A 15,189-nucleotide genomic window follows, 5' to 3' on the forward strand; every position below is an offset into this window, starting at 1 on the left:
CTCTGGTTATTTATGTATGTAATTGTTTTTTAGGTACCTGAAAGTACAGAATGCTGAGAGTCATGTTCCTGTCCATCCCTATGAGACTTTGGAGGCACAGTTTCCCTCTGTGTTGGTTGATGAGCTTCATGGATTACTCTTATATGTTGGACATCTATCTGAACTTCCCAATATTAATCTAGGAGCATTTGTAAATCAAAACCAGATTAAGGTTTGACTTGTTTTATTTAATTTTTAAATCATCAGTTTTTTCTTCACACAAAGAGTATTCATTCAAGAATGAGGGAAATTAGTCAAGAGTGCAGCCCAGACTCCCTGAGTTGAAATTCTGGCTCCTCTTTTTAATTATGTGCCATTGGGCAAGTAACACCTCTTGACTCAATCTCCCCATTGTATAACTGATAAAGCTTCCTAGAGTTATTTAGGACAATTAAGTACGTTAAAATTAAAGTGCTTAGAATATAATATGCACTAAATTGGTGATAGCTATTCTCAATTCCAATTTATAACGTGCAAATGTGTAAAAGTTTCAAAGCAAATAAAATAACCTCCATTTTTAACAATTTGTATCATTTTTCCCATTGATAAAGGCTTGGGCAAACCTTAGTTTATATTACAGTAAGATTCAAGATCACCTTATACAAGTTACACTTTTAAAACTGTATCATAATGTCTGTTCTTTGAAACCTTCTGAAATAGGATTTAAGATTGTTTTGATTGTGCCCTTTTTTTCTACCTGTGGTAATCATCCCTACTGAAGTTTGGGGTTTTTGTTTGTTTGTTTGTTTGTTTTTAAGCTTATTTATTTTGAGAGAGCGTGCACATGCATGCAGTGCGGATCCAGACTTGGGCTCGATCCCAATACAGTGAGATCATGACCTGAGCCGAACTCAACTGACTGAGCCACCTAGGCGCCCCTGAAGTTTGGTTTTTAAAAATTTGTACTGATAGCATGACCCAGTTTATAGATGTAATTAACAAATTCTTCATAGGAAAATGTGAGCTTATATGAATGGCAAATTGTAATTCCCTATGGAATATTCCCTGAAATCTCAACTTCTTTCATTCTGTTTGACTCTACCAGTTTGAATAACATTATTTTTAGGAATGTAACTTTGCCAAAATGTAATGTACAAATAAATGTTTATATATTTCTATGAAATAGAACAATAACAAAATGCACTCTTCTTATCAGGGACCAATATATTTAATATTAAAAGTAAATAGAGTCCCAATTGAATTCCCAGGTTAATCTGTCTAATCTGTAGAAATCAAATAGATAATTGCTTTTAATCATGTCACTTAATGAAAATTCATGGATAGATTATGGAAGGAGGGATATTCTTCCTTCATTTTGGCCTCTATAAATTCGACTGGTTTATATTTTCTGAATATTCATCAAGCGCATAAGAAAATAAAAATAATTTATCTAGCAGCAGAAATAAAGACTGTGTCCAAGAAAGGTTCTCAAACTAAGTTTTGCCATTCATAGGCTTTTTAATTAGGCAAATGTGAAAAGAAAGGTTATTTGAAGATCAGAAGACTGAATTTTTAAAGCAGGGCAATGTAGTCTTCAACATGTAAACAAAAAATCGTACACTAAAGTACTTTTTCTTTTCTGAAACAACAACAAAAAAATTTTACAAAGTAATATCTTTCATGACTATGTTTTTAGGATTTTACCTATCTTATATATGAGAAGTGTTGATTTAATTGCTATTTTTGTTAAGCATCTGTCTTTTATTACTTTCTAGGGACTTTTTTATTAGAGATACTTTTTTTATTAGAAATGTGGGTATTACATATTATAGATATTTTCATCAGTTCACTTTTTATTTTCGACAATTAAGCTGCCTTGCTAGGTAGATGGTTGCAGTTTTGTATGTAATTATATCTGTCAGGTTTTTCTTGTGTATCATCTCTGTGCTGTTGTTAAAAACATACTTTTTTTTAACATTCATCTTTTTTTTTTTTAGTTTTTTTTTTTTTAACATTTATTTATTTTTGAGACAGAGAGAGAGCATGAACAGGGGAGGGTCAGAGAGAGAGGGAGACACAGAATCTGAAACAGGCTCCAGGCTCTGAGCTGTCAGCACAGGGCCCGAGGCGGGGCTCGAACCCACGGACCGCGAGATCATGACCTGAGCCAAAGTCGGACGCTTAACCTACTGAGCCACCCAGGCGCCCCTAACATTCATCTTTTTAATTCATCTCTTTTTTAAAAATACGCTGTGAGGTGGGAAATCTAACTTTAGTTTCTTGCAAATGAATAAGTTAATAAATGGTCTTTTATTGAATGGCCCATGCTTTCCCCACTGATTTAAGATACCAGGTTTATCTATTTCTCTTTTGCCTATTTTTTTCTGTTTATCTGTTTTTCTGTTTATTTATTATCTATTCCTGAGCCAATACTGTTTTATTAGTATAGCGTTTTGTTTTGTTTGCATAGTTGATACGGCAAGTCCCTCTCTGTAATTCTTCTTTGTTCTCCCCCCCCTTTTTTTAAAGGTTTTATTTTTTTAAAGTTATCTCTACACCCAATGTGGGGCTTGAACTCACAACCCCAAGATCAAAAGTTTCAAGTTCTACCAACTGAGCCAGCCAGGTGCCCCTTCCTTGTTCTCTTAATAGAACATGTGTATTGTATTTATTTGTAAGGTGATATCAAGTGTTGGCTGGAGGGAGGTTATTGACAACCCTACTACAGCAGAGTAGTTAAGGGCACTGGCTTTTGTATCAGATAGAATTAGATTTGAATCTTAATGCATGAGTTGAAAGGTAAATTTCTTCACTGCTTTTAACTTCAGTTTCTTAATGAGCATCTCATTAGGGTCTGTATGATAGTCTAAAGTTCTCCTGTTAAAATATTTTATAGGAAAGTCTAAAACAAAATGATGAAAATAAGTGGCTAAAAAATTATTTTACTGCCTTGCAGCTATAGTAAAATCAGAGATTGGTTGGAAGGGACCTTTAATATAAGTCTGTTAAGCAGCCCCAAGGTGAGTCTGTCCTAAAGTATCAGAAGAAAATATGCTTTCAAAGAACTCTAGTGAAAGAGTCCTCTAAAGAGCAAGACAGAGTTTTTCCCTGAGCTTTTGAGTAGTGGGTAGTTAATTGGTTCTTTATCCTTGTGCTTACGGAGGAGTGTTGTGACATGCTATAAAATACCTAGTAAAGTACTACGAATTCTCAGTCACAGTTGATAATGTCATCCACAGCTTTTTCCACCATCATGGCATTTATTACATCTCCACTTAGATATCCATTGGCTGGTGCTAGAAATTCTTCACATGCTTGGTGAAAAATTGAGTAAGTTTATGAATTTCTAATTTATGTTCTTTTTTAAATCTAAGCCTTTATTTTTTTTAAAATTACAGGTGATTTTTTTTTTTTTTCATTTTAGTTAACATACAATGTAATATTGGTTTCAGGAGTTAAAATTACAGGTAATAAGTGCTTTCTGGGTTTTTTAAGTTTTTAAAATTTTAACTCAAATAGTAACCAAAGTAAAAAGTCAAAGTCTTATTCCTTTTTTCAAGAGAACAGTTTGGCCCATTTATCTTTCCATACTTACTCTCTGTTGGTATACGTATATAGAAACTCATGGGTAGAATTTTTGTCTTTGTTTCTAACTAACCACAATTAGTATTGTCATAGTGTTTTGTATAATGTTTTATTTAATAGTTTTTAGAGATCTGTTCATGTTAGTACATATAGCTCTACTTTATTCATTTAAGGCCTATATGTTATGGCTCTGTCACAATTTATTTAGCCAAGTCTATTTAATATTTCAGTTATTTCTATTTTTTTGATACTACAAATGATATTTCACAGAAGATCCTTGTATATATATACATCTTTGAATACATGTACAAGTTATTCTGTAGAATACATTCTTAGAATTGGAGTGGCACATTCAGCTTTTTTTTTTTTTAAGTTTGTTTATTTATTTTGAGAGAGAGAGTGGGAGAGGTGCAGAGGGAGAGATTCCCAAGCAGGCTGTGCACCATCAGCACAGAGCTCAATGTGGAGCTTGATCCCATGAACTGTGAGATCATGACCTGAGCCAAAATCAAGAGTGGACACTTAACTGTGTGAGCCACCCAGGCGCCCTCGCCTTCAGCTTTAATATTGAAAACGCTCAGTTGCCATAGTTCTCCCCAATTTATGTACACTAATGATGAGCGTGCCTTTGCCTCACACTTTTGTCAGTAGTGGATATTATCAGTTATTTTTATTTTTTGCCAACTAATACATGAAAAATACTGAATCTATTTTGCAATTTTCTGAGTACCAGTGAAGTTGAACATCTTTACATAATTTTATTGCTTTTTTTTATATTTTCTTTATTATTGTCTTTTGTTAATGTTTCTTTTTTAAAAAATTAGTAGGAGCTTATCTATATCATGGATAATACTTTTTTTACTTCATATATTGCCTGTTTATTTCTTGGTCTTGCTCTCTGGTATCTTTAGATTCCATTAACAACTTGGCAATATTCTGTAATTATTTGTGAATTTTCAATTACTTATGTTATAAAGACATCCATTATCTCAATACCTGCTTTTCAATGAACTAATTAAAAAATACACAAATGTATATACATGTATGTGTGTATACTTACATATATACACATGCAAACATGTATACAAATACATAATTTATTCTCTCATGTGGACTTTGTATTTCAAATATTTCCTTACAGCAATATTCTAAGGTATACTTACCTTGGTTTTCTCTAGCAATACCACGAAACAGTTGTATGTGATTAGTTTATCAGCATTTGTTAAATGTTTTAAAGTCTTTATTGGTTAGAAATATTGGTGAAGATTTTTAGTGTTTCCCCTCTATTTTTTTTTTCCTTAAATGATGTTGCATTGTTGCTTTTTAAAGAAGGCCACACAGAGGGGTGTCTGGGTGGCTCAGTTTTAAGCGGCCGACTTCGGCTCAGGTCATGATCTCGCGGTCCGTGAGTTCAAGCCCCACGTCGGGCTCTGTGCTGACAGCTCAGAGCCTGGAGCCTGTTTCAGATTCTGTGTCTCCCTCTCTCTGACCCTCCCTCATTCATGCTCTGTCTCTCTCTGTCTCAAAAACAAATAAACGTTAAAAAAAAAAAATTTATAAAAAAAGAAGGCCACATTAAGAAAAGAGAAGTCTATTAAGTGGTACTTGAGAGAACTGAAAACTTTTTTAGGTAATGTTTATTAGTGATCATATAAGAAAGGAATTGTGCTCAAATTTAACTTATTTCCAAAGAAACTTGCTTTTAACACTATGTGTTACAGTTTTGTCGTAAGTCAGTTGAAAGGTCTATAGTTTTTTTCCCTTCTTCTGAATTAGTAAAATCTACTGTAGTTTTAAAAAATATATTTTATTATATTTTTAGAGCAAGTTATATATGGTCATCAGTTTATGAATCTGGCAGGAGACAATTTAACTAATGTCAGCCTATTTGAAGAACATTGTGAAAATCTTCTTTGTGATTTAATAAGCCTGTCACTCAACAGGTATGACAAGGTAATGCTTTAAGAGTTTATTTGTATTTTTGATACTTAAGGGAAGTACTCCTTAATGTGTGTAGTTTATAAGAATTTAAACTGAAATTGTTTACTTGTTAACTCTCCTAATTTTATATTTATTACTATCTGGGAGTTGACTGGGAAAAGAATTTGATTTAAACATTTAGTACAGGCTGAAATTAATGTTTCAGAGGCGTTTTTTGTTTTGTTTTGTTTTTTTAATTTCCATCTTGTCAAAAATAAATAAAAACAAGATGTTTATGACAATAAATGTACATTTAACTTCTGTTCCAGTAGGAGAGTCCAGCCCTTTAACAATACATGTATTCTTACATAATACAATAAATGAGTAGTTAACTAAAATTAGTGAACAGTTGTAAAGGGAAATTTTATTTGTTTTCAAAAAAGGTCTAGAATCATGGGGAGAATTACTTGTTTTTACTAAATTGTGTCTAACAGAGTGTTTAATGCAGACAATGATTTAAAGGTGCTATATAGCTACTCATTTGCTAGCAATGGAAATTTTTAGATCATTATCAGTTATTTCAGATTTTTAGCACAAATCTTATAGGAAATGAGGATTTATAATTTTGTATAATTTAGATTGTGTTTTATGTATTACCAAAGTCTTTTAAGTCTAGTCTACATAATTTTACAACTAATGTAATTAGTAGATTAACCAAATAGGGGTTAGTAATACTTTAAGTTATCTTTTACTCTGTATTACATTAGAAACATGAATATAGCATTAGAAACATGAATATAGTATATGTGAAGTAGTGATTGCATAATCAATTTCTGAAGTCTAGCTGTACTTGCAAGTATAGTGTATATACTCTGCATTATGTAGGACCATTGAGGGTATATTTGATAAAAACATACTTAATCTAAAATTGCTTAACCTTTATAGGTCCCCAACAATTGTATTTATTCTGACTTGTAAAATTTTTTTAGTTTGCTTTACAATGGATTAAATTTGTTTTCTAATCATTTTATTAGAAGTTTTTCTGTTGTGGCTGATGAATTAGATGAAAGTTAGGAAATCAATGCCCTGAGCCCATATCTAGCTCATTGTCTGGTTTTATAAATAGAATTTTACTGAGCACAGCCCACCTTTTTTTTTTTTTAAGTCTATTATTTATGATTGATGTTGCATAATAATGGCAGAGTTGAGTAGTTGTGACAAGGACTATATCTCCCTGAAATATTTATTATCTAGCCCTTTACGGGAAAAGTTTGCTGAACATCAGTGATTAAAGCAAACTTTTTTAAAAGTTGAAAATGAGTTCATTGTATACTTTTGGTTTTAAAATGGGGATTTATTTTAAAATTTAATGGAATGGCACATTTTTCATAAACAATTTATGTAATTGAACATCAGTGTTAAGTCATCTAAATCATTCTTTTAAAACATTTGGAACGAGGTATGTGGCATATAAAATTCTCTTTTAAAGAACTCATTTTGGTTCTTCCCTACAGGTCAGGCCTTCTGAAGCATTAATGAGTCACCACTGCCCATGTCCATGTATTAAAGAATTATGGGTTCTACTCATTCATCTTCTAGAACACAGAAGTAAATGGTCTCTTTCAGAGGTAAGTTGTCAAATTGATGTGTTAATTATTGTTCCTAACTCTTAAATTGAATTTATGCAGTGGTTTTAGCCAAGGAAAATGTTACAAAGTTTCTTGTTTATAATAAAACAACCACCACCACCAAGCACATCATTAGTTGAGTCCCAAATACTTACTATATTTTTAACCCTGAAGTGGTAATATGAAACATCTCGGAGAAGTGCAAGATTTGACTCATTTTCACAAGTTTTTTGTTGTTTTCCTATCAAGAATCTTCTAGGCTAAAATATTTCATACAGTCTAGTAATCCAGAAAACAAGTTAGGAAATATGGCAGATTTAGATTTTAAGAGAAATAAATTAGGTTTTTTTTTGTTTTTTTTTTAATGTTTTATTTATTTTTGAGACAGAACGTGAGCAGGGGAGGGGCAGAGAGAGAGGGAGACACAGAATCCGAAGCAGGTTCCAGGCTCTGAGCTGTCAGCACAGAGCCCGATGGCGGGGCTCGAACTCAGAAACCACGAGATCATGACCTGAGCCAAAGTCGGACGCTTAACCCACTTATTTTAGGAGAGCCACCCAGGCACTCCTAAAATAGGTTTTTATTAAAGAATTTTATGGCATCTTATTTCAAGGAAGGAGGAAGAAAGTGCTAAGGAGAGCATGAGAAATTTTCTTTGACCTCATTTTGGGCCAAATCTTTCAGAATGGAGCTTTATTCAGCTGTTGTGGATTAGTAAAAAAAAAGAAATATTCATAGGCAGAAGTAAGAACAAAGAATTCATCGTGAAATGATATTTAAAATTGTTTATGTTATATGAAAATGTCTTTGATTTTAATGGATTTCAGAATTTTCTGATTGTCCACAATTTGGGGTTTGGGTGCTACTATCTCATTCTAATAACAAACATACTTTTATGAGTTTACAAGTGTTATATTTATTTTCAGTTTATTATTTCAGCAGTAAATTTAAGTATAAATTTAATATATCTTATAATCAAGTAAAAAAATTCTTTTTTGCTTGCAGTTTGGCTTTTCAGTAGAGTTCAGCTTTCTTTGATGAGATTTCAGTATTACAGTCTCAGGATTTTTTTTTCCTTTGATCATTTGCCAGCATATTTTGTTTCATTGACATAGTAAATATCAGTTTTTCCATTTTCTGTAAAGCTTGTTGTTGTTTAAGGATTTTATATTTCTTTACAATTCTTATTTTACCAATTTCAGACTTGAACATATAGACCACATATAGTGCAGGTTCGTACTTGTTGCTGTTAGTTTTCATACAGTAGGTGTAATTTTAAAATACTATACTGTAGAAATTTGCATAGTAATATTTATTGTTTGACCTAAATTATTTATATGTTATTCATTTTATATAGTAACCAGACTTACTTGTCTTAAAATAATGAAAATCTGAAGGCATTTAATTTTTTGCAGTACAAGTAAAAAGTAATTGATATCATTCACAGATTTTGAAGGCTATTTTATTTTTAAATTCAGGTTCAAATTTGCCATGCCTAATAGTAAGACATTTTAACCTTCCTGCTGAAAAAATAATCTAATCATACTGGGTATCATCATACAATAAACATTTGCATGTTTTAGTGAGCTTGTAGAAAGTGAGAAGTCCTGAGACCAAATACTGAATGTAGGTGGGAACTCAACGTCAGCTGAAGACTGAAGCTGCCCCATGACCTTATAGACAGTTGCTAAATTGTGTAAACTTGAACATTAGCTTTTGTACGTAGAAGGTACTAGAAGACAAAGTCAGAGTCGACCCAAGTTGGTACCCTACTAATACACTAGCTGCCCTTAGTTCTGGGCCCCCCAAAAGAGGAACTAGGACCTCAACTAAATTTATAAGGAAAATAGCCCTTTACTCTAATATTTTGCAGTTTGAACTTGCTTCAGTGTATTTGTTATTGCAAGCCAGCCCTCAGGTTTATAGCCTGAGTTGGTGTTGTCTAGACTGTAGTAAAAATTTCAAGCAGTGACTTCTAAGCAGCCATGGACATTGGATGAATGCTTACACCTAAATCTTCCCAAGTAACTCCCCCAAAATATAGAACAGCAAGAACAAATAAAACCACACAAACATGTTGATAGCTTAACTACAGGATAGGAGTGATAAAAGGGTTTTAAGTTAAAGGTAAAAACCACCAAAGCTCTACCATAAAACTTTATAGGAAGCAAGGGCAGTCTGAAAAAAAACTTGGAGGAGAGAAGAAGGGAGCTAGCAGTAGTCATCAGATAGGTGACATCAGTCATCAGATAAAACCATTGCCAGGTTGTGAATATACTGAGAAAGTTGGTCATTCTGACCTTTCTGACCTTCCTTGTAGGTCAGAGAACTGACTATAGGATAGAACATGAAAGTGTGTACATGACATGAGTAGGTAGTCTTTGAAGGTAGGATTCTGGAGAATAAAAAGGCAAAAAAGGAATGATAGTCTTGGTGATTGGGTGGTGAAAGGTATAGGAAGTAAAAACAAAATGATCTTAGAAAAGAAAAAACAAATCAAAGTTCTCATACCCAGTCTCCTACCAATGTCACCACCAAAAAAGAAAAAGGAAATTCAGGAAAGAAATGGGACTTTGGTACGTTGACAAAAGAGGCCTCCACTGGACTAGAAATCTTTTAAAGTAGTCCAGATTTACTAAATGAAAGAAAGGAAAAGGAAACTTTGATACAAGTCTTTATAAAGTTACTACTAGAAAACAGCATTGAAACACTTTAGCTGATACACCCTTTGCACAAGAAACAACTGTGAATCAGAAGGAAATTTTTTAATGTTTGTTTTTGAGAGAGAGAGAGCGAGCACGTGAGCAGGGGAGGGGCAGAGAGAGAGAGAGAGAGAGGGAGACATAGAATCCAAAGCGGGCTCCAGGCTCTGAGGTGTTAGCAGAGAGCTAACCCTGAAGTAGAGCTGGAACCCACGAACTGTGAGATCATAACCTGAGCCAGACGCTTAACCAACTGAGCCATCCAGGCACCCCTGAAGCAGAAGGAAATTTTAATTTTAATCCAAACTGGATTAAATAGACAAACATTTGGAGCTATAAAAAAAAAAAAACAAAAAATACCCTGCATAAGATACTCAGGTGTTAAAAAGAAGTAGAGTAAAAGCCAGAAATGAATGAAAAGAATAAATTGAATGCAGGAGAGAAATGAAAGGAAAAATAAATTTAGAGTTGACTAAATTACAAGGTGCCCAAGAAAAATACACTCAAATGAAAATTTAATCAGGGATATGAAAGAAAGGCAGAAAACATGCAAGGAATATAAAGAATTAGAAAATAGCTGAAATGGAAGGTAAGCAAAAAGGAAATAGCCATATGTGTAAATGGAGTCTTTAAAGAAGAAAACAGAACAATAGGGTGTAGCTAACACTCAAAACTATTATCCAAGAAAACAGTTATTGGGGGAAAAAAAGAAGAGCTAATTCTACATATTGAAGGGGCCTACCAGGTAACTGGTAAGATTAACTCCAAATAATTCATCCCGAGACATACCATACTAAAACTGTTTGATTTCAAACATGACTTTAGGTCCTATAGGAAATCCTCAAATTTTCTAGGCGAAAAGACCAAATAACTTAAAAGAGCAAAGTAATCTGACCTGCACTAGGCTTTTCAAAAACAACGGAAGGTAACAATGGAATATCTTAAAAGACTCAAAGAGCCTTCCTCCTTGTGAGGACACAGCCAGAAGTCTGCTCTCTAGAGAAGGACCCCTGATCTTGGACTTCAGCCTCCATAATGAATAAACAATATGCCACAACAGAGCAAGCCTTCAGCTTAGAGAAAAGTGTTGTAGGTCCCATCTTTCACTCTACAGAGATTATATGGACTGGAACTATGACATACTCCCTTGATAGAAAGCTCAAGACCAAGAAAAAGTGACCAAACCCAAAGGAAACAAAACCGCAAAAAGTTTCTTCTAAGACAGCAAAGAAGCTAGTTGAAAATTATTCCTTGTACTATCTGACATGCAGTGTCTTTGGGGACCGAGATGGATGTGGATAAACCAAGAAAGAAAAACAGAAAAAGCAATTGAAAATTTCAAGAACAGGGCTGCTTCCCTTCCTCATCCACCTGGGAGTTAATGATATCACAGAAGACATGATCATTCCCTGAATGTTGACAGCAGTCTAAGCTCCACACAGGGCCTGTTCTTAACAGCTTTCCAGACTGCTGAAGGCAGAGACTTTTTTTCTTTCTTTATGTTGTACAAAGATTTTTAAACTTTACGATGTGACAACATTAATTTATACAATACCCTCATTATGTTTACATTTTTTAACTTTTTTTGTTTATTTGAGAGAGGGAGTGTAAGAGTGCAAGCAAGGGAGAAGGAGAGAGAGAATCCCAAGTAGGTGCCTAGCTGTCATCATGGAGCCTGTTGTGGGGTTCAAAGTCGCTAACCGTGAGATCATGACCTGAGCTGAAACCAAGAGTCAGGCACTTAACTTACTGAGCCACCCAGGCGCCCCCCTCATTATGTTTTTAAAAGAAGAAAACATGCGTATGTGCGCATGCATATACACACTAACATTTTTCCGTAAAGTATTTAATTCCTTCTCCCTACCCCCTGGCATCCCCCCCACCGAATGTGGTAGGTGAAGATTGAATGGGATTTGGAGTTTTCTTGCTGAGGAAGAGACATTTTCTGCAATCAGGTCTGTGTTCAAAGAACTAATGTTCTAAGGAAATTATCTAAAGGGGAGAGGCAGTTCAGGGCTTTTAAGTTATTTTCATATCTGCCTGTGCTCCTGCTGACCTTTGTGAAGCCAACAGGATGATGTTTCCCAAGGGGACAGTGTATAAAGCAATTAGGGAACCCTCTTGAAGGCTCAGGAAGGTTTGCAAATTCACATACACCTCAAATTATGTGGGAATTCCAAGAATGGAAATAAACTAATTTCATCAAGGACATAATTGTGTTCCAGGAAATATTCTAAACACATAGCTTTTGTAGATCTATCTGTATGACTGTTTTCCTGAAAACCCAACACTCATTATCTAGTAAACGTCAATTAGATTTCAGTTTCACAGAAGGAAAGCTAATAAATAATCCTTGAGTGATATTTCTTATGTGCCAGAAAGTAGAGTGGGTGTGAGGTTAAGTAAACTGTTCAAATAACAGAATATGATAAACTGGACTTCAAATGCAGATTTATTTGGTGCTACAACTCATGTTTTTCCTACCACACGATTATGTAAGAAAGTGCATATTTAAGAAAGAAAAGAAATAGCTGAATTAATTCACTCCTCTTTGGGGAAATAGACCTAAATATATTTTATGTGTACTCCCCAAATTGCCATGAATGAGGCAGGGGGCACCAGTGCTGTACCATGTGCAATATCATAGCGTTTCTGACCAGTACAAATTATATTTTAGCTGCCACATATATGCATAAATTTATATATGTTGTCACGTTTAAGTGTCACAGAAAGATTGTTAAAGAAATTTTCTGTGAAATAAAAACATCATTAATACCAAAAACAAAAAGACAAAAAAACACCCAAAACCCCACAAAGATTCAAAATGTATGGGCCAAGGATTTTATAACTTTCACCCTGGCAATCCCACTTCTAGGAGTTTATTTTTGGTATATACGTCTAGCAATTCAGAAAAAATGCATATGCATCAGGCTCTTTAGTGCATTGTTTATAAAAGCATAATATGAGAAACTACCTAGCGGCCCATACACAGACTAGTTGAACCAACCATGGTATATCAGCACATTGGAGTACTGTGTTCAATAGACTGAATAAAATATCTGAAGCATTTGATTTCCAGGATTTATTGTTACATAAGCAAAGTGCAGAAGAATATTTATAGGATGCTACCTTCTGTGTATGAAGATGGGGAAAATAGTAAATGCATATGATTAGTTGTGCACAGATAAATACTGGAAAGACAAATCAGAACTATGAAATCAGTGGGTAGGAATGGGAGATTGGTGAGGGACAGTGCAGTGGAAGGGTTTGAATGTGTTATGATTTTAGAACTGTGCTAAACTTGAACATGCTCCAGAAATAAATCAAGGTGCGTGGAAGAGGGATTCATTGGAACATAAAGAGAAACACCTAAACCGAACTGTATTACAAGTGAGTAACACATGGGAGAAGTGATGTGGGGGGAGGACTGACCTAGACAATTTGGAGTGCACTATTTTGACAGTGTGCTCTAAGGCTAAAGACAGAAGAATTGTAATGAACTGCAAATACTGGACTCGTTTGTAGATTTGTCTTACAGTGCTATATATGAGTTAGCAATTTTAAATCTTTATTTGGGTTCTAGGACTGAGCAAATTAATATATCATGGGTGATTAAGAGCCAACTTTGCCACTGTTGGAAAATTGAGTTACAAATATGGAAACAGGGAAAGGTAGAGTGAAAGATAATGTGTAGGAATAGAATTTGAGATATTAGTATGAAATAATGGTTTCTAATCATCAGAACTAGAAGTGAGTGTGTGTGTGTGTGCATGTGTGTGCGTGCGCATACATGCATTTCCTACCTTATCCAATAGGTGGGCCTACAAACGATGGTATTTGAGTAACAGGAAACTGCAATGTCTTGGTTTTGAAGACCAATCTCCAATGACAAGAAACAAAGTTCCTTTGGCAAATGACTGGTCTTCCAGGCTGGGGCATGAACAGAAAAAAATGAACCTGGAACATTTTGTACCAGAAACTAAGGAGGTACTCAGAAAATAAAGAAGACACCTCTGAAGGACAAAAGAGCCAACATGAAGATCTCCCACACTCTAAACCTGGGATAATTTGAGAAACAAAATAAATGATAGCGGGGCGCCTGGGTGGCGCAGTCGGTTAAGCGTCCGACTTCAGCCAGGTCACGATCTCGTGGTCCGTGAGTTCGAGCCCCGCGTCAGGCTCTGGGCTGATGGCTCAGAGCCTAGAACCTGTTTCCGATTCTGTGTCTCCCTCTCTCTCTGCCCCTCCCCCGTTCATGCTCTGTCTCTCTCTGTCCCAAAAATAAATAAACGTTGAAAAAAAAAAATGATAGCAAAGGATTGTAATCTATACAGTAAGACTTTATGGATTCATACTGGTATAAATGAAAAATAAATGGAGAGAAGGGAAACTCCTCCTAATAAATGTAGATGTTGGTGATAGAATTAGAAAATCACCAGTTGACAACTTCCTTAGTAACTGTTTCAGGCAAGAATCCTCAATGGCTGCCAGAAGTATGACGAAAAACAATATTTTTACAGCTGGATAAGTATCTACACTATCAGTTACAAAGGGAGCAGTAACTTTACAGTTTAGAAAATCTGGCAGATACCACCTTACCCACATGACCAAAGTTAACCAATAATAGGACAAATGGATATTATGTACCTTCAGTGTGTGATGTGATGCACTTAAAGAAGAAAAATGTGTCTTTGGTATCTTGCCAAAATATATAATGTGAATCTAATTATGAAGAAACTTAAATCTAAATAATGGACCTGTACTCCTCAAAAATGTCAAGGTCAGGAAAGATAATAACTGAAGAACTATTATGAATTATAGGAAATAGAAGAGACCTGGTGGCTACATGCAGCATGTGAGAATAGAGGGGATATGATAATGCTTTTAATTGTAGCTCCAAAGAAGTAGAAAGTGGAACAGAGAAAATACTTGAAGAGAAAATGACAGAAAATTTTCCATAGTTAAGAAAAGCTGTCGCATTAAGAAAATCAATTCCAGTTAGGATTAAAAAAAAAAAAAAAAAAACAGACCTAGCTACATCATAGTGAAACTGCAGAACATCAAAGACAAAGAGAAGAGCTACAAGCGTTCAGACAGAAAAATGTTACCTTCAAAAGAATGTCAATTAGGCTATCAGCTGACTTCTTAACAGCAGTGGAGGTCAGTGGGAATGTTAATTTTCATTGTATTAAAGCAAAGTAGTTGTCAACTTAAAATTTTTCACCAGTGAAATCTTTCAAGGGTGAGGTGAAACAAAGCTACTGTCAGTGAAACAGAATTGAAGGGAATTCTAAAAGAGGTATTTTAGAAGAATGGTGCCTGAATTGGGGGAGTTGGGGGCAGGGCAGAGGTGGTGTGATGTATGAAGGAATAAA

At 34.6% G+C, this 15,189-nt stretch overlaps 1 protein-coding gene across 3 annotated transcripts in view; it reads left to right on the top strand.

Moving 5' to 3' along the window:
• Positions 1–15,189, top strand: part of MMS22L (MMS22 like, DNA repair protein) — a 125,551-nt gene that overhangs the window by 5,297 nt on the left and 105,065 nt on the right. For 2 of the 3 annotated variants that reach the window (XM_015077788.3, XM_053222445.1), the window contains exons 6-9: positions 34–211; positions 3,219–3,309; positions 5,387–5,517; positions 6,999–7,112. In XM_015077788.3, the coding sequence (XP_014933274.3) occupies positions 34–211; positions 3,219–3,309; positions 5,387–5,517; positions 6,999–7,112 (514 nt within the window). Of the gene's footprint in view, positions 1–33; positions 212–3,218; positions 3,310–5,386; positions 5,518–6,998; positions 7,113–15,189 lie in introns of those variants that run through there. The other variant, XM_053222446.1, reaches the window with a different exon arrangement.

Source organism: Acinonyx jubatus, chromosome B2 (assembly GCF_027475565.1).
Source record: "Acinonyx jubatus isolate Ajub_Pintada_27869175 chromosome B2, VMU_Ajub_asm_v1.0, whole genome shotgun sequence".
In the NCBI taxonomy this organism is placed as follows: domain Eukaryota; kingdom Metazoa; phylum Chordata; class Mammalia; order Carnivora; family Felidae; genus Acinonyx; species Acinonyx jubatus.